This window comes from Melospiza melodia, chromosome 8 (genome assembly GCF_035770615.1).
Source record: "Melospiza melodia melodia isolate bMelMel2 chromosome 8, bMelMel2.pri, whole genome shotgun sequence".
In the NCBI taxonomy this organism is placed as follows: Eukaryota; Metazoa; Chordata; class Aves; order Passeriformes; family Passerellidae; genus Melospiza; species Melospiza melodia.
In genome coordinates this window covers 20,327,435-20,352,682 of record NC_086201.1, presented here as the reverse complement: position 1 = coordinate 20,352,682, position 25,248 = coordinate 20,327,435, and the positions used below count along the sequence as shown (strand labels likewise).

General features: G+C 37.7%; 2 protein-coding genes across 4 annotated transcripts in view; one reads left to right on the top strand and one right to left on the bottom strand.

Moving 5' to 3' along the window:
* Positions 1 to 11,532, top strand: part of LOC134421341 (neurabin-1-like) — a 41,238-nt gene extending 29,706 nt beyond the window's left edge. For 2 of the 3 annotated variants that reach the window (XM_063162147.1, XM_063162145.1), the window contains exons 17-19: positions 2,947 to 3,063; positions 8,653 to 8,841; positions 10,124 to 11,532. In XM_063162147.1, the coding sequence (XP_063018217.1) occupies positions 2,947 to 3,063; positions 8,653 to 8,841; positions 10,124 to 10,291 (474 nt within the window). In that variant the 3' untranslated portion in view covers positions 10,292 to 11,532. The remainder of the gene's footprint in view (positions 1 to 2,946; positions 3,064 to 8,652; positions 8,842 to 10,123) is intronic. The other variant, XM_063162148.1, reaches the window with a different exon arrangement.
* A 657-nt stretch (positions 11,533 to 12,189) lies between these two features.
* On the bottom strand, positions 12,190 to 25,111 carry PDK1 (pyruvate dehydrogenase kinase 1). Its single transcript, XM_063162149.1, has 11 exons — positions 24,935 to 25,111; positions 21,695 to 21,836; positions 20,164 to 20,235; positions 19,472 to 19,656; positions 19,098 to 19,187; positions 18,747 to 18,824; positions 18,062 to 18,138; positions 17,290 to 17,388; positions 16,243 to 16,353; positions 14,950 to 15,063; positions 12,190 to 14,829 (listed from the first exon to the last, which is right to left on the bottom strand). Exons 1-11 carry the CDS (start codon positions 25,050 to 25,052, stop codon positions 14,689 to 14,691), a joined length of 1,227 nt encoding a protein of 408 aa, XP_063018219.1. The 5' UTR covers positions 25,053 to 25,111; the 3' UTR covers positions 12,190 to 14,688.
* Between the last annotated feature and the right edge of the window lie 137 nt (positions 25,112 to 25,248).

Below are 25,248 nucleotides of genomic sequence, written 5' to 3'. Positions count from 1 at the left end.
TGTAGCAAAGCTGTGCAGAGTTGTTTCCTGTATAGATAAGGAATCAGTGAGTTTGTCATTGATTCAGAGGAACACGTTGGTCCCCTCTTCATTGCTCCTTTCTATCTGATTTGAATAAGTTTTGTAAGCATAGTGAAAGTCCCACTGCTGCATTTCTACTATAAGCATCCATAATGTGCTTAAGCAGCTCCTAATGTTTTCATGTACCTACCATATACACCTACTTTTGGCAGTCAAAAAGTTACAGATGTTACCAGACTAAGTGTTCTTTTCCTTTCCACATTGTTGTGAAGTAATCGTTTTTTCTTCTTTTCTTTTTACTGGACTATACTTCCCAAGATGATTACTGTATCAACCTTCCAGCTGGTTTCTTGCCTACTGGATTAGGGGTTTTTGTTTCCCTCTCATGCTCCAGTATGTAATTGTTGTTTGCTGCTCTCTTGCTGCAAACCAGCAGCTGGAAGATTATGCAAGTCTCCAGCTATATTCTTGCTTTGTAAAATGGTAGAAAGCTGATCCCATTGAAGAACAGATTCTCATACATTCATTAATCATAAAATCATTCTTTTCCTCTCCAAAGTCAGGCTAGTTTCACTTTGCAATGTTTGGGGTCTTCTGTAAACATGGTGATGTGACAGTGGTTGCTGCTTCAAATGAATGACTAATTGTTGTAGATCTGAATTTAGGGTTGATAATTACATATGTACAGTTACAGGGCTTTGGCTTTTTTTGCTGTGAAAAGATATCAAAACTAACAAAGAAATGTGCTTGACCACTTAGAAGTGAGCCTTGTTAATAAAACAATATAAAAGCAAGAGACAAAGTCATCTTCCCAGAATTCAAGGGAAGAATACTCCTTTTTGTTGATATCAACTCAAAATTTATAAGTAAAGAAATATATCATAAATATAGCAATAGCATTTACTCCTTTTATTTTTGTAGTTTCCAATGTGATCTAGTGACAGCATTTCTTAAACAGGAGGTAAAAGTAGAAAGCCTAAAATAAGAACTTTGTCATTCAAAAAAATCTCTGTGGAACCAAGTCCTTTGCATTGTGTATAATTTTTGTAGTTGTGTTTTAGCATTGATGGTGCAAGGAATATAATTACATTCCTTATTACCTGGTTTCTGGTTTTGCAAAATTTCCCTCTGAAAGTTACTATACTTGAAATGCTTTTGCTTTCTTAAAATGGTTCTGAAGTTAGTTTTAAACTTAAGAGTTTGATAAAGTAGTGAGTCAGCTTCTTGATCCTTGTGAAAACAAAACCACAGGAGCTAAAATCCTGTGTGCTTGCAGACAGTTCTTAACTTAAGTTCTTATTTAAGAACTTAATTTAAGTTCTTAAATAAGTTCTTGGTGTAATTCTCTGATACAATACACATATATACATAGTGTTTATACTCATTGTTTTTCCAGAATACTACTTAGCTTCTGTGTGTGCAGTCTTTCATTTTCAGTGCAAGGAAGAGCAGTGTGGTATAAACTATATCCTAGTACCTTAAATGATAGGAAGCATACCTATAAAACCTCTTCTGTCCAAATTCTGTGCTATTCAAGAGTCAAAACCCTTTGCAACTGGCTCTAAATGCTTAAAAGGCAATTACTCCTATAAACTGATTAGGAGCAAAGGGAGGAGAAAATATTGCAACTGGTGCTCAGATGCCTTACTTTTGACCATATTTTTTATTATTGTATCTTTTAGTTTAGTTTGGCTGAATCGTTCTTGATTTTTTTTTTGTAAAAGAAGAAAGAGTGAACTGAGGGCAGCGAAAACAAAAGCTCTTAAATAGATTTTCAGTTTGGGTTGAAGGTAATTTGAGAATAAGTTGATGGGAAAAGTATTCAGTTATTTCTGGTAATAATTTTTACATCTAAAAGATTGAAGAATACCTAAAATTTTATGTAATTATTAAAATAATCTACATGGTAAATAAAATACCATTTCTCGGTCAAGAAAAGTACTACACAGAGGTAGCAGGAAAACTCAGGTTGTGGGGGTTTTATGTTTGTTGTGTTGTGGTGGTGATGACTTTTTTCTTGAGATTTGGTGTGGTGTTTTCCAGGCTGAAAATGTGTATCAATAATTTAGAGTATAAGGGAGTGCACTTAGAAAATAAAAATAGAATAATCCAGAAAACTGAGAGTTCAGGTGAAATTGAAATCAGAACACAAATACAGAAGTGATAAATGAAGGTAACTGCAAAAATGTAGTTCTCTTATACAAGCATAACTAACTGAAGAAAAATATCCTTAAGATCAGCCTTATTTGGGATCTCAGGTTATTTATGCATGTAGGGATGTGGTATGGCATCCTTACAAAGTGTAATTGGTTGATTAGAGACTTAGAGAACATTAGAGGAAAATACTAGTAAATAATTACTTACTGTTTGTAGGCAGCAAAGAGTAGTGCTGAGACATAAATCTTTAGAAAGGCAAAAGTAGGAGGCATTTTTTTGGCAGCATTATTTTTCACTCACTAACACAAAATATTCTCAACATCACAATCTGAGTTGGAAATGGAGGGAATCAACAGAACGCTACTTTCTGAAACACATTCATGGTGTTCGTGGAGGTTTCAGTTTAATGAAAGTTCATCATGAATAAGTCCAATAAATGCATTTTAAATTGCTTCTCCCACAGTGTGGATGCCTGCTGAAAAAGTAACTGATGCACTTCCTTGTGTATTCTAACACCATTTCAGGTTATGACTGATTCTCTGCATAAGTTGCTCTTATTGGGGATGTTGCTTTAAGTTTGTTACTGTGTTTCTGAATTCAGAAATTTAACAAAAAACAAGTCAGATGCTTGATACAGTTATTACATTTCATATGTATTCTAAAGGTAACTGAGTCATACTATTTTTTTAACCAAAAATTAGAATGTCACCTAATGACCTGCTTTTCCAACAAGTGAGTTAATAAAACATTATTTCCACTTGTTTGCAGAGTAGAATTGTCATAGATGATACATACCATAGCAAGCCAAGTTGTGAACTTTCAGGGTTAGTGACAGAACCAAATCTGTCAGGTCGTTCACACACTTTAACCTTCTCTTCAAATGAGGTGAGTTTCAAAGTGTGTATATGTGTGTTGTTGATGTTGTTGTTCACACTGCGGCATGTTTCATAGAAACAGATGTGTGTAATGTGAAACTAGATGGCTGTTCCATATTTGAATGTTGTAGAGCACCCTAAAGAAGCTGTTAAGTGAGCTAAGGACATGCAGTAGTGGATGACAGATCACCCTGTGTGCTCTGAGCCTAGTTATATCTTAAAAATGGGAATGAGCTAACTGATCATAACTGTTCTGTTCCACTGATTTAAAGTAACTTCTTGGGTGAATGAAAACTGCAACATTGTTGACTTCGCCTTCACATCTTGTGCAGGTTTGTTTTAAGATAAAATTTCATATCAATAAAAAAAAAGAAAAAAGTCAGAAAACATGATGGTTCTGATATATAGGTAGAAATTAGACACCCGAAAGTGTGTTCATTCCCCTGGAGAACTAATTCTTTTGGCTACAGCTGAAACCCAAAGTCCACACTTCAGTAGCATTCTGAGATACTGTTCTTTTGGTGTTTGACTGATGGACATCTTAATAAATTGAATCCTTTAGTTTAGGAAAAGTCATTAAAAACAGAACATCGTTATCTTATGTAAAATGAATTAGAGGGCTTGCCAGACTGGTGGTTCATGAATATAATGGGATTTTTATTAGCTGTCTTAAGTCAGTCATTGGTGAAAATCTTACCTTATCCCAGTAATATGTAGAAAGTCACCACAGTCTTACAAACAATGTTATAGATTCACTGACATAAAAATCTGAGGTGTCAAAAATCATATAAATAGTTTACAGGTTGTAGTAGTGGATTAAGTTTTTGCAGAGTTTTTTTTTGAGATAATAGTGTTAGATCTGATGAAAACCAGAGGAACTCCAGTTAATAATCTATCTTTGTAAGTACTCCCTGTGGTTTTTTGAATGGAATGCTTTGTGAATGGAATATGTGTTTCTAAAACTTTTAAGGAGTATAAATTATAAGGCTTTATTATAGATGTCTTCTTGAATATTGTTCTTTGATCAGTATTACAAACTTTCAGTAAATTTTGGATTCTAAAACTAAAATGAAAGCAGTTTAGTTGTCCATGTGTGAAGTGATGATTTAAGCCTCTTTTTATTATAGATGAGTTCCAGGGTCCTGTCTAATTCATATGTTGCTTACTGTCCTGGTTTTGCATGACCAGTGAAAGCTGTTTGTATCTTTTCGGTAATTACATTGAGTATCAAGGGCCTACTCTGAGGAGAACAAGGAACAAACTCTGAACTGTTTCCTCATTTGGAAAGCAGTAGGTGTGAACAAAATACATAGTTCTGTTCTTTGGGGTTTTTAAAGTTTGTAGTCTAGATCTGGGAAAAGTAATCCATCTTACAACATTTTAGGGCATTTCAAATCACAGAATCGAAGGGGTTGGAAAAGACCTCAGAGATCATCAAGTGCAGCCTATGACTGGACTTGAACACCACCTTGTCAACTAGACCATAGCACTGAGTGCCATGTTCAGTCTTTCCTTAAACATCTCCAGGGACAGTGACTCCGCCACCTCCCTGGGCAGCCCATTCCAATGTTTGGTCACCCTTGCTATGAAGTAAGTCTTCCTGATGTTCAACCTGAATCTTACCTGGCTAGCTGAAGACTATGTCCTCTTGTCTCTGGGTGCCTGGGAGAAGAGGCTGCCCCCTCACCTGGCTACACCCTCCTTCCAGTGAGTTGTAGAGAGGTCCCTTTGAGTGTCCTCCGCGGTAAACACCCCAGCTCCCTCAGCTGCTCCTCATGGGATTTGTGCTGCACAGCCTTCACCAGCTTTGCTGCCCTTCTCTGGACCTGTTCCAGCACCTCAATGTCCTTTCTGAACTGAGACGCCCAGAACTGGATGCAGCACTCAAGGTGTGACCTCACCAGTGCCAAGTACGTGACAATCACTGTCCTGGTCCTGCTGGTCACACTATTCCTGACACAGGCCAGGATTGCCCCTGGCTTTCTTGGCCACCTGGGCACACACTGGCTCATGTTCAGCTGTTGTCTACCAGCACCCCAAGCCCTTTCCCACTGGGCCACTTTCCAGCCACTCTGCCCCCAGCCTGTAGCACTGCATGGGGCTGTTGTGGCCAGTTTGTAGGATCCAGCAGTTGGTCATGTTGAACCTCATGCTCTCGGTCTGGCCCATCCATCCAGCCTGTCCAGGTCCCTCCACAGGATTTTCCTACCCTCCAGCATCAATATTATCACCTAACTTGGTGTTGTCCATGAATTTACCGAGGGTACACTCAATCCCTTCATTCAGATCACCAATAAAGATACTGAACAGGATCCTTAACTTAAGCTCTTACTAATTTCTGCCTGATGGTTGTTGTCCAGATGGGTTCATGAGTATGCAGGATGAGTCGTGCTAGCCAGTGTAACTCCAGCTCTCAGAGGAGTGGGCTGTTGAACACTGCCTTATAAATCCTGGACTTGGAAACACCTCTCGGACACCTACCTAGGGGCAGCTCTGAGGGGTCTGCCTCTGCTGTGCAGGTGCTCACAGGCAGTTTGGGCAGGTGACTGCCTACTGAGAGTTCAGTTGTCAGTAGCCAGCTAGTTACAGCAGAGGCACTTCACTCGCAGATGGTTAGCAAGCCAGTGGGTAATCCTTCTAATGTTCCTAATATGCTAAATGGGGTGGTGGCAGTGGTGTTTTCTTGGGCTTGATATTTTTATCTCCAGAGCCTTTATTTGTTTTCTGAGTCACATGCATTTTTATGCAGGAGCACATAGCTTTCTCACGCTTCCATACCTTAGAAGTAGTTTTAGTTCTGCTTTCTGAATTTGCAGCTGATCTCTTTCTTGTGTGTGTAGTAGCTGTTTTGGGGACTCTTAACTTTGCTGTACAAAAACAACTTGGCATGTTCCTTCTGCCTCTGAATGGACATTTGAGAAAAAAAAAAAAGATGCAGAGGTATTATTTAATGACCAATAATCCTTACTCAAAAATTGGTGTTTTTCATCTTATCCTTCTACAGTTTCCCCTTTCCTTTACTCTGAAAAATAGTCACAGGTTCTTTCCCTAGTGTAGTAGTGAAAAATTCAAATTTTATAGTATTAAATATCTGTGAGGAGATGATGTCTGTGTTTTAACACAGATTCAGATGTTGCTACAACTTCTGGTTTTAGGGTTCCGTCTTTACCAATATGAAGTAAAAGGAGTTTGTTAGCAGTTGATGATGCTGAAGCTGCAATTCATAGCTAAGCCTGTAGAATCCTCCATAGTGCAGCCTGTTAGATGCTCTAATCTGTGCTGTTTGGGCAAATTGGTTTAGAGAGTCCTCAAGATTCTGTCAGGGGACAGCAATTCTCTGACAAAATGAAATAATCTGAGTCTCTTTTTTTTTTTGACAAGAATACATCTTCAGTACTTTCACTCTGAAATTACAGAAGGGAAGTTCTCGCATGGCTTGCACAGATTCAACAAATCTAGAGTGAGTTCTAACTGGAATAAAAGACTTGACACATTTTTTCATGTAAAGGAGATATATAGATACATACACACCCCCACCTCAAATGATAAAATTACGTAGATATATTAAAAACTATGTATGTGACCGCAATATATTTTAGTATTTCTTCAGTGCCCTTCTCTGGGCCTGTTCCAGCACCTCAATCTCCTTTCTGAACAGAGAGGCCCAGAACTGGATACAGAACATGAGGTGGCTGAAAGACCACACATGAAATACAGGTCCAGCCTAAAATGCAAAGTGTTTCCCCTTTTTTATGTACTATTCATGAACACTTGTTAGTATGAGACAAAGTTGCCAATATGTATTTTTTTATTGCAATATCAGATTGGGGAAGTACTGTTAGGTAAAATTATTTAAAACAAATGTGCATTTTTAAATTCCCCTGCTAATTTATCCAACTAATCTTCTTTGTGTGAAGCATCTCAAGCTTGATAGCTTGGATAGAAGACTCAGTTGTCTTGATACAGATGCTGTATAGAGCACTTCAATCTAATCCTCTTCTAGAGCCCTTTGCTGTTATTTTATGCAAATTACGATTCTCCCTTCGCACATCAGTAAGGCAGATGTGTTCATTATATCTACATAAGTATTTTGATTTGGATAAGGAGTTCATTTTTTAAATAAATATTCTGATTGTTCCCACTTGCCTTACTTTGATTTATCTCAGAAATCAAATCAAATGTGCTCCTACAGTGGTCCTGCTACGTTCCAGCTGCTAGTGGCCATTGAGTCTTTGTGATCAGACTTGGGCTATTTGGAAGTGAAAATCCTTTGAAATGGTTGTAGTGTGGATTTTCAGACCTCAGCACAAACTGTTCAGCTCTACAAACTCATTCCTATTTTTATGGATTGCCTGTTAATGCAGCCACTGTCCCTTGTTTCACAGACCAGGGAAAGCAAAACCATTTTGAATTATGTGTAGTCCCTTACATTGGAAATTTGAAAATTCTGTGTTTCCCCTCGTATGTGTCTTCCATCCTCCGTGCTCAGATCCACTGCGTTGTATGATCAGATCATGTCACAGGCCTACGTGTCACTGTCTTTGACTTGTAATCACCACAATAATTTTGTTACATCGGTCAACTCTCCAAAATATTCCATCAAATAAGCTGGATTTTGTGAGATCCCTTTGGCTGGCAGCTGTAGTTGTTCACCTGCCATTTAACATGGTCATCTCTCAAATCTGTAACTAGGAAACCCCTTTTGTCCGTGTTTTCTGTTTACAAATGCGTGTAAGGCCTGCTGGAAAAGGGGAGCATGTTTTCTGCAGTTTGCGAATATCTCGGATGAGAAGTCTGCAAGTCTAATGCAGCCTGTACTCGGTCATGAGCTGATGAGAGATGATTCTGGATAGTTAATAAAACTTCAGTTAACTGATGTTAGTGATTCAAGTACCACACTGGAATTACTTCTCTGCAGACACTGAGCTCTGTTGTGTAGCTTTTCTTTTGTGATGAAGTAACAGTGCTTCAGGACAAACAGCAGTACCTTTTCCCCTTGGAAGCAAAATGAAATTGAAGCAAGGTGCCTCAAAAGCTCTGTGAGCTGGCAAACTGTATTTTCAGTGGAAGTCTACAAGCTGCTATGTTTCTGAAATGGTCATCTTTTATTTGGGCAGTCCTTATACAATATCAACCTAATAGCATTAGTTCAAAGAACAAGCAGTCTTCTCTTGACAAATGTACAAAATGTAATAAAACTGTACCTAGAACACTCACCAGATTTACTGGCTACTAGAATTGTTTTTATTCTGGATTTCCATCACTTAACAACAATAATAGAGTTGAAGTGCTTCAAAATTCTTTATGCAATGTAAGGTAGCATCTAACATTCAGATAGAGCTACCTTAACCAGCTAACTGAGGAAGTGTGTTCCTTGTTTGGATAGGTCCAGTTTACCATTTATGTTCTGTTTCTGACTTTGTGTTGTATGTTGAAGTGTCTCGTTTATAGTAAATTAGGCAAACTGATCTCAAGAACTTTACTTTTGGAGTAGAGCATGTGTAAAAATGCACTTCGTTAACAAAACTCACCTGACAACTGGAATTCAACATACAGTCAAGTAAAATATTGCTTATGGTGACTTTTCTCAATTGGTTAGGCATTGGATGATGAATTTACAACAACAGGAAAGCAAAATCAGTGGCACAGTAGACCTATTTCTGAATGGACCACCCAGCAAGTGTGCCACTGGTTAATGGGAATGAACATGGAGCAGTATATCACAGAGTTCACAGCTATGAACGTAGATGGACAGCAGCTGATGCAGCTCGACAGTGAGAAGCTGAAGGTATGTGTACATGCCAGGATTGATTTGTAACTGTATAGGTTTCACTGCTTATTTAGACATATTTTTAACTTACAAAGTCAAATTTCCTGGTTCTGTGGCTTTTTAAGGGACAGTTACTCGCTCTTGTTATTTTATTTTGAGTTGCTTCTGAAATACTTGGAGACTGTATAGTTAGATGGTAATTAGTAATTGATTGTAAAATTAAAGGCTCTTTACAGTCAGAAAAATAACAAATATTGCTTCCTTGAGGAAATGAAAGGAAGCATATTTGTCCAAGGAGTCTTGATACATCTGTCACCAAACTCAACTAAGGTCATACCAAAACAAGTTCTGGCCAATTGAAATAGAATTGCAGGATCCCGTTTTAGAAATCCGTTTCTTCAATATTTCCTCTTCAAATGGGAAGGCTGAAATCCTATCTGATGACATTTAAAATGTTTCAAGTTTTTTCTTGCCATATTGCACCTGGAAGCTGTAGTATGTATGTATCCCTTATAGTTCTGGTAAATTTCTGCAGTTTTTCTTTCTTGTTAGATTATGAGACTGTGTTATGGACAGGCAAGATGTGCAGCTAGAAGAAGTTCATTGGTCAGCTCTGGCGTAAGGCAAATTATTATTAATGATTAATAGCAGAACTTGAGGAGCTTAGGGGGGAAAAAAGGTGTTCTAACTTCAGCCTCCAAAATATGCCTGCATTTTAAACAGACATGTAACACGAAATGTCCTGCTTTAGAAAATCGCGTGGGCACAGGAAGATAGCAGTGGCTGGCCTGTCAGTGCTGTCCCGGCCAGCCGCGGGGCCGTGGGCGCTGTGCCCGGAGCTCCGTGCGCGCCTGGCGCCGGGCGGGTGAGGGATCGCTGCTGCCACCTGCCGGCCGCCTCCTGAGCCGCCTCCTAATAATGCGCCTTAAAGGCCTGCAAAATCACAGAGTTGTTACCGAGTAAAAATTCCTCGTGTGCAAAAAGAGCTAGGAAAATATCTGGACACTAAAACAAATGATGCTATTTTCTGGGAATTCCCAGGGGTTTACATGTTTGTAAAATGCAACATGAAATTGTTATTTTACAACTGAAGAGCTAGCCTTGGTTTTCTTACCTATCTTGTCACCCAGATGATTATTTGCAGTGTTTCTGTGGCCCTGAGTCTTTATTTTTCAAATAAACAGACTATCTTGTCGAAAGGTGGATAACACTTTCTTATACTGTTAATGCACAAGCATTGATAACAGTGCTGTTGAAAAAAATTACTGATGAGGTTTTGTTTTGTTTTCCTCCTTCAAAGGCTTTGGGAGTTACCAGTCAAAATGACCGATCAACAATAAAGAAAAAAATTAAGGATATTAGAAAAACACAGGAAAAACTGGAAAAGCAGAAGGAAAAGGTTCAAAAGAAGGAGAAAGAAGTTCGCAAGACTGGCAGAGTTGTGGCCACTCTTGAATCAAGCTGCTAAAATGACCATTTTATTTTAGTGCAGACTTGCCTAAACTGGAGGAAGTTCAGCAGATTTGTATATAATTGTACAATTGAGGGAGGAGGGAAAGTGCAACAGTTCAACAGTTCAACGTGGTAGGTGGTTTTTTACTTTTAATTGTGGTCCCTCCCCATTACAGCCCAGCAAAATGAAATAATGTTTTCAGTATTTTTATTTCTAGTTGACTCTGCCTGTACTAATGGACAATAATTTAACTTTCTGCCTTAAGTAATATTTCTGCTTCTAAGGTGTCATATGCCCTTTTCATTAAATCAATGTTTGTGAAAAGTAGAATACTGTTTTAAAAATCTTTCCATTATTAGTCAGCTAGCATTTGATAGAGTTAAAGGTGATAGAGGGACAATAGAAAAATCCTGCCAACAAATTCAGTCTGTGACAGTCTGTTTATCTGTTGCCACTAAAGATGTATAGTAAAAATTAAGTTTAAGAAATGGTAATGTCAAATTAATTTAAAAAGAAAGCATGTATTTGGAATTTAGGATTATTTTAATTCTTTTACTTCCAGAACTTCATTCAAAGTTCACTTTAGTAGCATATCATTTTTCAATTCTATGTGTTGCAATTTACTGAGAAAATAACAAGAAATACTAAGTAGTTTTCACAAACTACGGATCCTAAGCATAATACTAAGTTTTCTGTACACTACCCATATGGTGTTGGGACAAGGTTTAAGCCTATAAATAAGATCCTTTTTAACCTATTTTTCCTAAATAATACATAGTTTTATAGATTTATGCTATGAATAAGATCAATTTGCAATACATGTATTTCTCTTTTCTACATGCGACAAGATTTTTTGCGGACCAAATTTATATATTTGCTAATTTTAAACAATACTGTTTTTCAGACTTCAAATACTGAGGGAAGAATTGTAGGAAAAATTATTACTGACACCCTGGGTTTCTGCCTTGTATTTAAATGTTCAGTTGTAGACTACAGATTATTTCTCTTTAAAGGAGGATTTGATTCTTGACATAGCTTAGAACATGACTTGGTGTTTTGTATATTTACATACTATTTTCTAGACATACTACAAGAACACTTCCTAATTTAGATTATTCCAGAAACATAGACTAGATTAAATATCAATTCCACCCTAGAATGGACTAGAACAAAACTTACATAGCTTGTTTATGTGGACCAAGTTCTCCTTTAAATCTATGGACTGTTTTTCATTTTAATTAAATGAATGAACTTCACTGTTGGTGTTTCACATTTATTATTTTTTTGTATAAATGTCTTAAGAATTTCAGCAAAAGGACTGCGTGGAAATGCTTCTGCACACTAAGCATTTCCAAAATAAAGTTTGAAAATCTTGGTAATAAATACTTTTTAAAAGATATTATATTTCAGTTTTATGCATTATTTGGTCAAGATTTAACTTATTTACTTTGTTTACAGTAGATTTGAGTTGTATGCCAAACTTACAGACCTTGAACCAAAGAGGAATGCTGCCCTACTGATGAAAGAGAAAGGAGTTAGAAGTATGGAATCATCAAATGCTCAGGATCTCCCACGTAAAACCACCATTTAATTAATTCAGTCAAGAAAGCTGAGTGTTTTCATACCTAGAACACAGAATATGCTAGAATCCCATATTACCTTTTTTCTTTAAGCATACTGTTGCACCCTGGGAAGATTTTCTCCTGAAGGAGACTGGTGAAAATGATGGTTTCAGAAGTTTCCCTGTGTGCAGAGCTGTGACAGGTAAGGAGGGATGATAAACTCCCCTGGCAGCTGAGCATGAGAACACTGATTATCAGAGCCCACAGCGTTCAACATCTGGCGGATATTGAACAAGAGGGCTGGATGCACTGAACAAGCTCATTTCCAAGCTACACAATCACCCAACAGAGTTTCATTTTCACAATAGTTTTAATGAATAGATGCAGCAATTCTTTCAAAAAATTAACACAGACCAAGATTAACTTTACACTGCAAGACTGAGCTAATTTGCATACAAAACTATTAATCTCAGCATTTTGATAGTATACTACTTTTCTGTAGTGATTCACTTCAACTTAACCAGTGTGCTTACAATGACTTCGGTAAAGTTATGAAAACACTAAACACAAAAGTTGTCTTCTGCACTTCTATTTAAAGCAAAAGTTACCTAAGTTCATAACTTTTAACTATGATTAAATATTGTAAATCAAACCACGATGCATTTGTGTTTTCACCACAGTCGTTTGGGGTTCCAGGCAAAGAGATAACTACAAATATAATTATACAGCAAGTTGCTCTGGTAATCAGAATTCAATTGGTAGTTAGCTGAGAACATGAAAGAGACTTTATTACAGTAATATCTAAAATACTTTATAGACTTTGCAGAAAACAAACTGTTAGCTTTTCTTCAGAAACACTGCTTGTAGTTGTCTGATGTTACTAAAATCAGTTTAGTTAGTTAAAAGGTTTAAAGGCTAGAATGCTCAGCTTCAGACCTGATTTTTTAAAAGCCCTTGCTGTAACTTTCAGCTTTAGTTTAGCAAAAGCAATAGCTGCAAGTGTCCCTGCCAGCATTCGTACAGGCCCCATTTTACACTGTGTGGCATTTCTCACATCCTGTTGCAGGGCCAGAGAAGAGAACAGCTCTTGGTTCTCCTCACTTGTAGCCCTACAGACTGAAAGGTGTGCCAGTTATCAACTCGCATCCTTACAAGGAAGAATAGGGGCCTCAAGGTGCCCACAGGCTTGAGTGGAATAGGTAACCCTGCTGATCTCGTGGCAATTAAGACAAAATAATACTCCCTCAGACTGTCAGTTTAACTGTACACAGCCCAGTCTGTAATGCACTTCTATTAAAGATACCTACAGTAGCTTAACCAGGGTATAAACCCTTTTGTTGTTTTGCAGAACTTGGCTAGGGAAATAGCAGGTGATAAATCTTGAATCTCGCTCGGCTGCAACTAGAGTAGCATGACTTCAATTTCCAACATCCTACCTATCCCCTTCACTTGTGGTATCTCACCTTTTGCTCTGCACAGAGATAGTAAACTAGCAAAAGCTAGGCCTATTGTTTCTGAGATGGAGTATGCATGTCTGCTGCAGAACAAAACCCACGGAATTACATGCAGTTTAATTAACTGAGAAAAGATTGGTTCCCAATGGCTTTAACTGCATCCCTCCAAAAATGCTCAGGAATGACAGGGATTGAGGTGCAACACAGATGTATATGATTTGAACAAAGCTCATATAGTAGGTGTTAAGTTGAATTCTTAATTGGAAGGACTTTATCTGAAATGTAAGATTCATTCCCCTCTCTCTCTTCCCCTTTATGTTCTGATTTGTCTTTGATTAACATATTCTGGTTATCACGTTTATGTTATAATGTGACTTCCAGTTACTACAAAGACGAGGCCAGAAGCATATCACAAATGCAAAGGTATTTTAGGTATTTTCAAAAACTGTTAATTTACTTACTTTACTTACTCCTGAGAAGGCAGTTTATACTGTCAAAGTAATAGAGATGCCCTATTACAGACAAATTTTAAGAATCTGTTTATTAAAATAGTTTCATTTACAGCTGTACCTGACATACCCAACTCTGAGATCTTACAGAGGCTAGAATGTTGATACTGCATTTTGGTATGACCTATAGAAATATAGCAAATGCAAGACTAACATTTCTCTACTGTACACAAGCCAATGCTGTTTTTAATTCACAATGATCAGGGTAAAGTAAGTTTTTCACATCTATTATATATTCACATTACAACCAAAGAAATAAAACTGATGCCACCACATACCTGAGATACATTATACCAGTAGTAGAAGTTAAAAACACTTTTAAAAAACTTTTGTCCCTACAGAGGTGTGATTTCTACAGCTGAAAACACCACCTTGATGTAGGCAGTGTATGTAGGCAACATATCTAACTTTGCAAAATTAAGCTTCAGCATGCTTAAGATAAAAGAAAGTGCCATACAGTTTCAAAGGTATAGCAATGAGCTCAGTATTTCTTACACAAATTTTTCATTAATCTGTAGAATTTTATAATGGAAGAATGTTCCAGTGAGCTTTTTTAATAGTTTTTCTAATAAAATTATTTTTAAATAATACAAATTAATACCGGATGTGATAGCTGTGGCATTGATCCCTATAAAAACCAATATATTGCTCCTTTGACTTAGCTCTGAAAGCAGTCATAAATAGAAAGTGAAACAAATGAAGTATGACCTTTTTTTATATGTGCATGTTTGGGGGTTTTGGTGGCTGTTGTTCTTTTATTTCAGAAAAGCCTCGTTACACTCAAATTTAGAATTACTTTCACATACCAGAAGTGGCTCAAAATCATAAATCAGGTCTTCTAAATTCCCTTTACAGACAAACCTACTTAGGAGCTGCTGAGGAAAAAGCTACATACTCCGAAAAGTGGTCATGTCCTTTGGCTCACTGCTTGGCACACACCAGTCATCAGCTTCATGGTTTGCTTTATAATGTTTCCAGGCTGCTTTGTTGTATACAGGGAGTCTTTCAATTGATTCTGTTGATAAGGCCTGTAAGGAGAAAAGGCTCTAGCTGATGATTCTTTTTAATTGAAGTTACCATAACAGAACAAGGAGTTCCATTAGCAGTTCAGATTAAAGCTGCTGATAGAGTAGAATGTTACATCATACCTTGATGTAAATAACTGCATCTGTACCATAGCCTTCTAAGGAATACAGTTTCAGGTCTCCTTGGAAGTACTGTGCATACAGACGTGATATGGGTAAGCCATAACCAAATCCAGCCTGATCAGGAGAAAACACTTCCATTAATTGCATTAATCAGCAGCATTTTCTGTTTAAACTTAATAGGTAAAATAGACAAACTAAGCATGATGTTTGACAGTAACAGGAGTTCAGGTGTTAACTATTATGCCCTCCCCCAAGCTATTATATACCCCAAAACCAGAAGAATGCATGAATGTGATTATGAGAAAACTGTTTTGATTCCTTTGTCAGGCAGGACTGGTAGGTAACACTTCTTGCATTATGGCAGCTTTTTGAAGAGATGCCATTGGAGAACACACTGCTGTGTGTCTGCACCACATGCATGGAGCTCCTAATCTTAAGTACTCAGAGTTCTTAAGTCAAATACACACCATCATCAGAATATATAAAAAAGGTTCAAGACACTACATCTGTGACTTTGCAGCTTATACTGAAATTCTGCCAAGCCCTGGCTGCAGTAGCAGGACAGAGCCCATAAGTGTTAAGTGTGATTTTTTTTGTTTAAATACTAAATATTTTGTTTAAATAGTAATTTATGTTTACATTTTAGAGGTAATCTCAGTGAGTGTACACGACACTCCTCTGTAAAGATCTCATGTTAGTAAGTTGCAGAGTCATCTACATGCAGAACTGCATACATTTTTAAATGATGCAAGGTGGGAGAATAAATACAGGAAAGCTGTTCAGAGATTCTAATTTCTGAGAGCTTAGGCTTCATTTCTTGCTCATTTATTACACTCACATGAGACTAAAGAGGATTCTTCATATGCCCTCTCACATCTATGTACCTTCATCCTTGCTAGGGGTTGGTACAATTGACTACACAATACGAATTAACTATGGCCTTGATCTAAAGTCACTGCTACAATTATTCTTCCTTTCATTCGGTGGCTACAAATATAATTCTGAATCCTGCTCTCACTGGATTGTACAGCATAGCTAAGTATTCTGCTTGAGGTGGCTGGTTTTTAGGTTTAGTAGAGAAAAAGAGAATCTTGAACAAATTTAAATAATTTTTGGTATTTTATGCCATTTTTCAGTTATTTTTTGAAAAATACTTTAATTAAGCTTAAATTAAGTAAAATTCAAATATTACTCAATGCAATATCTATAAAATTAGCATTTCATAGCTTTAGCTAAATGGTTTTTGTGACAATTAGACCTATCCAGGATGCCATGGTATAAAATCTTGCATACCAAAGGTGTAGCTCGTGATGTCTCAACACGAGGACGTGGTGCTGTTGAATACATATAGTTGAACAGTCTGTCAATTTTCCTCATAGGAACACCACCACCACGGTCACTCATCTGCAACAAGAAGGAGCATTTAGCTTTATATCCCCGAATATATTTTTATAAAAGACAGCTTCTCTCAAGCAATAAGCCAGAAAAAATTACGGTAAAATATTATTTGAAGGTGTAAGTTACAGATTTTCCTACTAAGTTACAGATTTTCTTTTAATTCTCATCTTCAACAATGACCAAAGAGTAATGAATCCTTCCCTTTCATCCTTTATTCAAACCATTAAATAAAATACTGCCATAAGAAGCATTCATAGTCTCTTGGAGAAAAGGAAATTCTGCTTGAATTGTGCATTACTTTTATCTTGTTCATCACACTTTTGTCTGAAGTCACTATCTATACCTTTTGGCAAATGCTAGGTTCTCTGTGTATTTTATCTTTATTCCTCAAGAATACTGCCATATTTAAATATCATTTACTAAAATCTATTACTTGAAGGAGTAAGTCAAAGGAGTTATTTTACTCCAGTTTAGTTAGACCTATGAAAAACACAGTGCTTGCAGCTGGTCTTTGAAATCAAAGATGGGTGTTGTACAGAAAAAAGAAGCTGCAAACTGTACTTCAGGAGGTTTGTTTTGTGTGGAATATACAATATATATTTCCCTTTCTTCAGTTCTTTCAAACCTGTATAGCTCTGTCATTGTCGCTTAGAAAATGTTGATGTTACAATTGTATAAAGATGCTACTTTAGTCATGGTTGCTTCTAAGCTAGGCAAGACACAAGCAAGTGCAGGATGCTATTGCAGAGCCCTCAGTGTGACTGCAGCCTCTTCACGAGGCAGTATGTGAAATCCCATAAGGGTTTTTCACTTACAAACGTCATCACATACAATCTATTGATGGAACCAGATCACCAGCTCAAGTTACTAATATGCTGCTCATGACAGGAAAGGAAAATCCTAATCAAAATAACTTTCAGACTAGTAAAAAAAAAAGAGTACCTTCACTGTTAAATCCTCATTTCCCAACGTGATTTGTACATGAATTGCAGGATAAATGCCTCGATCAGCATGATGTTCCATGGTGGCTCTCATTGCATTCTGTAATTTCCAAGTACAACTTAAATCCTATTCACTTTGTATATTAACTTAAAATATCATTTAGTAGTTATTTTTATCATGTATTTAAGAATCAGAACAAATGTATATTGGTTGAGAATGGGTTTTTTATATTCCTAGTTTATTCAGTATCAGTATATATTTAGTTTATTAGAATATTAAGACTTCGAATATTTAATTTTTTAACAGAAACGTGAATAGTTTAACGTACAGCATTTGTGTTCTAGAATTCTTTATAATGCACATAGCACATGCAATATGGCACAAAGTTCAAGAAAATTCTAGGACTAAACCGCTGGAGAAAGGTCTGTAGGACATGTTACGTATTCTACCAGATTGAAAAATACAAATTTATGGTATATCTAACTTGCTTCATTAACTAATGTCTTCATACATTTTAAGATTTAAGCTGTCTATTCAGAAGGTATTCAGTGGCTGGGTTAAAGAGATACCTCTTCCAAAGCTGTTCATTTTCTATGCAATTATTGTTTCTCTAATAGTACAGGGCAGCTGTGTTGCTGCAGTCAAATGGCAATAAGTTTGCACTTGCAAAAATACACTGTGATCTAGAATCAGTTTGAAAAGTCAAAGCAATACAGTCTCAGTAAACAAAGATGTAGGAAAGAATTGTGTAATTAATGGTAAGTGCACAGACCTTGAAAAGTTCAAAAACCATGTGATAGAGATGTGATGGCACATACACCACTTGCATAGGCTGTCCTGGTGATTTAGCTGGAGAGAAGAGAGTGCAAATAACTAAATGGCAAATGAGATGTCTTTATTCATTCCCACAGTAATTCAGAATGTGAATTTGTATTGTTAAATTTAAAGAAGGAAAATTTAAACAGAAATCTTTTGAAAAATTGCATGTTAATCAAAAGTCATAATCAAGATTTTCAAATGTTGCTTGCTGCTTTAGAAATTAATCTTAAAACCGACTATGGGATCACTGAGTAGGGCATATCATATCATGTTTTCAAACAACCTCCCCATAGGTATCACAAAGATGGAACAGAAAGTCTTGTATAAATCTTTAATGTGTCACAAGAAATGCAGAGAGGGTGAGATGCAGTAATGTCAGGTGAAGAAACATGAAATCTTAGCAAGGGAAGGAGCCTGCTAAAATTTGTTGTATCAACAGCTGTAGAATCAAAAACTTCTACTCATGTCAGTTTTCTGATTAAAGGGAGGAATGGGGAAAGCATTCTGCCAGATTTAAAAAAAACCCAGTAGATACAGAGAACACATGAACTATGTGAAAAGCAGAACATTTCACCACCAGCTCCTTTGGAAGAAGCCATCATGATGTTCAAGAGTATGCCTTGTCCACATTCACTTACAATTCAACTCTTCAAGGATAAGTTCTGGAGAGCTCATGTAATATAAATCACAAAGGCTCTTGGCATTTTCATAGCCATCTATAATAAAGAACACAGGAAGTTACATTTTCTTTTTCTCCTTTAGAATCTACAAAAATAAAATTTTTAAAAGTACTGTGCACTGTCAGGGAGATTTGTACTTTTCAGAAAAACTGCATTTATAGGAAAAAGAAACAAAATTGTATTTCATGTCCAATAAAACTTCTGCTCCTGGTAGGCAAGAACAAAACAATACATGCATATTGGGATGTGTATTTACTCTTAGGACGGACTCCCATGTAAGTTTTCAGGATTCTTATCATCTGAATTTACCTTTAATAACTTCAACAACATTGCAGTTAGGATCGATGCTTCCAATATGTTTTGGATGAGCTGGATTAATTTTCCCACCAAACAGTAAAGCTGCCAAAAAAGAAAACATAATTTAATATCCAGTGTAACTTTATAATTTTAGTTTGTGTCTTCCATTTTGCTAAATAAAAATTTACAGACAATCTATAATTTCAGTCCTCACCATACTGAAAAGCGTACTATTAATAAATATTTTAGGAATTGTATGAAGAATGAGTTATAAATGGCAAGGCAAATAGTATACTCCTAAGTGGCACCTTAGTACATATTAAGCACTTAAAGGAAAATACAGCTGACATGGTACAGACATCATTTGCCCTCCTTTCAACACTTACAGTGTTGATTAAGGAGCATTCTGATTGAAATGCGACTCATGTAGAAGCGGTCTAAGAAATACTGCACGTTCTGGGAGGTGACTGGATCAATGCCAAAGCTCTCCTTGTATTCTATCACTCCTTGAGCCATCGTAGGAATGACATCATTGTGGCGATTCCGGATTTTTATCACAGTGTCTGTAAAACTAAAATGAATTCATTGTTACTATTTCACTTTCAAGGGAAATTCATCCTCCAGCAAACAGTGCCTGTCTACAAAAATGAAGACTTACAAAAATATCACATCTGCCTGCTGCAGTAAGAAGGCAGGTCAGTGTTTTACAGCACATTTCAGGTGACTAGCATTGAAACAATCAGTAATCCACTATTTTGAATGTTTATAAAATTATTATTTATTTATTATCTTGATTCAACCAAGAGAAAGAGAAAACTGTGCTGTTTTCATGCAGAACAACCCATGCCTGTCAAATGGCACTTCTGGTCAGCCAGGACAGACCAGAGCATTCTGCAGAATGACATTATGCTGAAGTGCTTAATTTCCTGGTTTAATGTACCCTCCTTTAGGGACAGGGGATGACATTGCTGCAATTCTTCTGTAAAGATTTGAGATAGGAAATTTTATTTCAGCTACTGTTTTTCTGCCAATTCTCCAATACAATATTAACAAGATATATGTGAGAGCAAAGCTTTACCTTTGAACAGTCCCTGAATCTTCTGAGCTTTTGTCCTTAAAGTCAAGAATCTCCTGAAGACTTTGGACATACCTTTCAATGAAACAAAGAGGATAAAGATCAATTCTAATATGTCTCCCCAGATCTCTCCGGTTAGCAGTTTGTGGACTTCCAATGTTGCATTTTTCCAAATCATTCTACCTGTTTCCCTGTGAATTTTGTTAGATTCCTTTGAATCCATTTATGATGTTTTCTTCCAAAATTTCCAGAGCAATGCATACCACAATTTAATTAGAATGCATAAAATATCATCTTTGTGGTTTAAACCCAGTAGGGGATCACTTATTTGCAGCCCCTGGGTGTTCCTGTTAGTAGAAAAATCTCTCCATTTGTGCATGATTTAAGTATTTCTGCCATCCCTTTCCTTAGATACGTATTTTCCAAGCTGAAGAATTCTATTTGGTTTCTCCTCACGTAGAAATTGTTCCAACCCTTTGATTATCCCTCTTGGTCTTTTCTGTTCAGGATGGAGCTGCATGCAATTCAGGGGAATAATGGGCTAACACAGTGGTACAATTATATTCCTACCCATTGGTTATTTAGTTCCTAATACTATTTTCCTTCTTGCCATCAACTGACATATGCAGAAAAATATTCCCAGCAGCATCAACGTTTCTTTTTCCATTGTAAGGAAGCAAGCACACAGGAGAGGAGGTTCTTCCCTGTGTTCTACTTTGCATTTGCCCAAATGGAATTAATTTCCCATTTGATCAGTGTCATCTAGTATCATGAGAATGTAAGCATTTGTGTTTCAGTAAGAATTCATTAAGCTATCTTCATTGATAGCTCTTTTCATATTCAGTCATCTAGTCAATCCCACTTACTGGCAGATTTTGGCAGATAACTTTAAAAGCCTTTACAGAAATCCTTGTGCCTTTAGCAGTTGCCAAGCAATCTCTTTGTTTTGCTTTCATCTTTAAAAACTTTATGCCTATGTTCCTTACTTGGAAGCAAACTTTACTTTTCAAATAATGTCTTTTTTACTTTAATACTTCCATGTTCTCTCTGTTGTTTTATGTTTTGGCTTTGGGAATTTCCTATTGCTTTTTCTTCATATTTTCTATACCTTTACTCTCAGTCTGCAATAACCTGTCTTGTAAATGGTTTCTGTTATGTTTTGGAAACATTTTGTACCTTAGTTTGCTTCTGTTGTTTTCTTCAACTAGCTTCTTCACTATAAGGTAAGTTCCCTATTAAACACTCTTCTGGTGGATTTTTTTATATAAAAAAAATGATTCCTCATACATGAGTGTGTGAAATACTTAATGATTTTTTAATTCCCTTGGGGTTCTCTAATTGCTCCTTAATGCTTTTTTCCCACATCTGTAAATTTAGTTTCTGATCACACTGGTATATTTAGCATCTCAGTATTAATACATGATGTTCATGCACCAAGCCTATGAAAGTCCTTTCAATAGAAGAGAGTGACTTCCTCCCACCTGTGTATCTGCAGGAGGTCACCCTGCAAGGAATGGAATGTCACTGTTCTTACCAGCTCTGCACCAGCTGAACTGAAGGTGTTCTCAGGAGGTTGTCTGGAAGCAAGCTGATTTCCTTCATTATGTTTGCCAACCTCACCGGCAGCTCTTGTCGCAGAAACATAAATGAGGTCTTTTCACAAGCATTTTCAGACCCTAAGACCAATGTGACATCAGAATGAAGTCAATACTATGGCAGAGAACTGCACAAAATTAATTTCTTGCATAAGAGGCCTATACCTTGATTTCAAAGCAGACTCCACCAGGCTGTTTCTTTCATGGCAGCAGCCCACTTGTATTTCAAAATCTATGGCATACTGAAACCTTCCTGTTGCAGTAATGAGAATCTTCAAGATATGAACAGAAACTAATGCAACAGTTACAGACCTATACTGTTCAACTTTAAATATGGCTTCTATCCATGTATATTGTTCATTTTATTTGCAGTAAACTCTAACCAGCACTGATCCAACATGTCATTCTGAGCATGTCAGAGAAGCAAATGAAACCAACACAGGCAACTATTTATGAGAAGGATGCTTGAAAAGTATCATAGTCCCATACACCCTGCTTTTCATCGCTGATCTTAGTGAATTACCATAACTCATCCTCAAACACTTTCAGAAAATACAATCAGTAATAGATTCAACTAAATCTGTTATAGTTTAAATTCAGTCTTACAGGAACAGAAGTCAGGTGAACAAATTCACATGAATAGTGAGAAAGAAATTAAAGTAGGACAGCTACTCTGCTTAGCCATTAGGATACTAATACATTTAAATTTTTACATTTTTAAAAGCTGGAAGTGAAAATACTGCCTCTTTCGATAACTGACCTGTCCTTTTGTAAGAACAAGTGTCATCTGTGGGGGTGGCAATTAAATGTGGTTATTAAAATCAAGACCTGTTTGTACTCCCACAAAGCTTGTTTTCCTAGGTGAGAAAAGAGAGTGCAGCATGGGGAAGAGACTAAGAAATGCTGCACTTCATTCTCAGCCAGACTTCTTTCTAGACTTAAAGACTGTCACATAAACAGCTTCTGAACTTCTAACCTGCCCATCTGCTGCAGTGGAGTGTGTACTTCAGGTCTGGTGTTTCACAACATGTATCTCCTACAAATGAACTCCTGTGTTACTGCTCAGTTCACTCCTTCCATTTGGCAAGGGGAAGTTGGGAAAGAAGATCAAAGGAAGGGATGAGGAAAGAAAAAAGGAAGCTGGGACTGCCTTAAACATGAAAAATCTTCACCATATAGAGCAGTTTAAAGCATGCAGACTCAAACACAGTGATGAAGGAAAGTAAGTTAATTAAAAAAGTGAATAATTTACAAGAAATTCCTCCACAATGGCACTTACCAGCATTAGGCACTGTCTACACAAGACCTCTGCCTAGAAACCTTTCATTCTTCTCCCTACTCAGATTGCACAGGCATGACTATTACTGGCCTTTCCCTTTTCTTGGGTAAAATTCCAAGAACAAATCAGATTGGAGGTATTAAAGTGTAAATGCAATTGTTAAATGCCTCATACACTCACAAAATTACATTTCACAAAATAGTTTTTGTATCTGAAGGCCTTATCTTTACAATTTTGGGTCAAATATGGAAGGCAGTATAGAGCAGGAAAATTACTCTCTTCCCATGTGCAGCTACAGTCTATATCTAGGCAAAGAATGGATAAAACTCCTACAGAAAATACTGTGGTCTTATAACCCAAGACCAGACCTGAATTTGCTTACAGAATATTTCATTTTTTTAAGTTAGCTTTACCAGATTTTATTATTTCCTCTTTGACTCACTCCTGCAAAAGGAGCAAAAACAATCCTTAAAGTAAACACCATCAGATTATAATGGCTACAGAATGTCTTACAGAGAAGTATTGTCTCTGTGTTGCAGTCTTTGTTATTAGATTTTACTCTCTGTAAAAGATCTCTAAAGATTAAATCTGTAAGGATTAAATCCTTAAGCAAAAGAGAGGAAAAAAATATTGTAGAAGTTTTCAAGACTATTTTTACCTTATGTTCAGGTACTAAGAGCAAAAAAGTAGCCTATCTTTTGACACAAGGATATAGTGTGCCTTGAAAATAAACATTGATTTTATGGTAAGCATTTTATCAGTAATGGTAAAATAACACAAGTCAAAGCAAACTCTGAATTGCAAGGTTCTTTGCTTAAAAGTACAGTGGCAACAGAACATATGGTGAAGTTCCTGTAGGAATCTGGAGTTTTAAATGTCAGATACATTTCATTGCACAAGTGAAACATTGAATAGATGGATGAACTGATAGCAGATAATTGTGAGAAAATCTTGTTTGTAAGTCTTCCTGCTTATACAAAGTCTTGGATTCTAGGATTAGTTGTCACTTAGGTTTTATTTGCAAAACTATAAAAAGCCATGAAACTATTGACTAGTTAAATATATAACATGTAAACATGTATGCACACCAAAGTGCCTTGGGTACAGAAACGGAACATACTATAGAATGGTTCCAACCTCAGGCTTTGAAAAGATGTCTCAGTGTGACTTACACAACCTTTCTCTATTTGCTTTGAAGCAGAATAGAACAATTCCTGTGATCCCTTTTCTTTCCAAGCTGACAGTCAAACCTGGAAGCATTAGAAGTGGTTTTGGCACTGAGTGTAATATTGAGAATCCTGTTACTGATTTACTCAGTTTCAAGACTAGATTCCAAACCTCCAGGATGGCTCCCGGTGTCTGCATCCTGTTCCTTTTCTCACACACCTTCTAAATCGGCAACATTTGGCTAAGCTGTTTCTGTAGGGCACAGGCCAAGTGACAGAGCAGTGATGACTGTTCCAGCCCCTCGTGCCAGCCGAGGCTGAACGCTTCACGTGTTTGGCAGATGCCTTTAAAAGGCTGCGTGCTGCTCAGCAGAAGCCTTAACCAGTCTCACCTGTCTGAGTCACTGCTCTAACGCTACCAGTTGTCACAGCTGTTCCCATCCTCTCCCCACCACTGCGGGCTCTGCAGGAGAACACCCAACTAGCCTGCTGGTGCCAAAAACTGGAGTTTTCAGCTACATTTCAACCTTGCCACAGTCGCGGTCTCCGGGAACGAGCCACTGGGCTCCCTTGCCCCAGAAGGAAGCAGAGCCCTTTTCTGCCAGAAACGCAGCATTAACAGATAAGCAACAGCCGGGCAGCGCTGACGGGGTGAGGGGTCGTGGCCGTCCCGCTCCTCACAGGCACCTGTGGGAGGAGGGGCAGCGGTCGAGGGCGTCTCGCCGAGGACTCACCGAAGTCCAGAAATTGCTTCATGGAGAGCGGCGAGGGGGAGAAGCGTGAGTAGAAGTCCACCTGCTGCGGGATGTTGCCCGGGGCAGCGCCGCGCAGAAGGGCGCGCAGCAGCCTCATGGTGCAGCTCCGTCCCCTCAGCTCAGCCCGGCCCGGCCGCCATTTCCCGCCGCGCCGCTCCCCCGGCCCCAGCCCAGGCCGCGGCCGCCTCCGCCGCGCCGCCGGGAGGAGGTGCCCGAGGGGGGCGGCTGTCTCCGCCCGGCCCGGCCCCGCAGCGGCGCGGGGCGGGGGAGAGGGCGGCTCTGAGGGAGCGGGG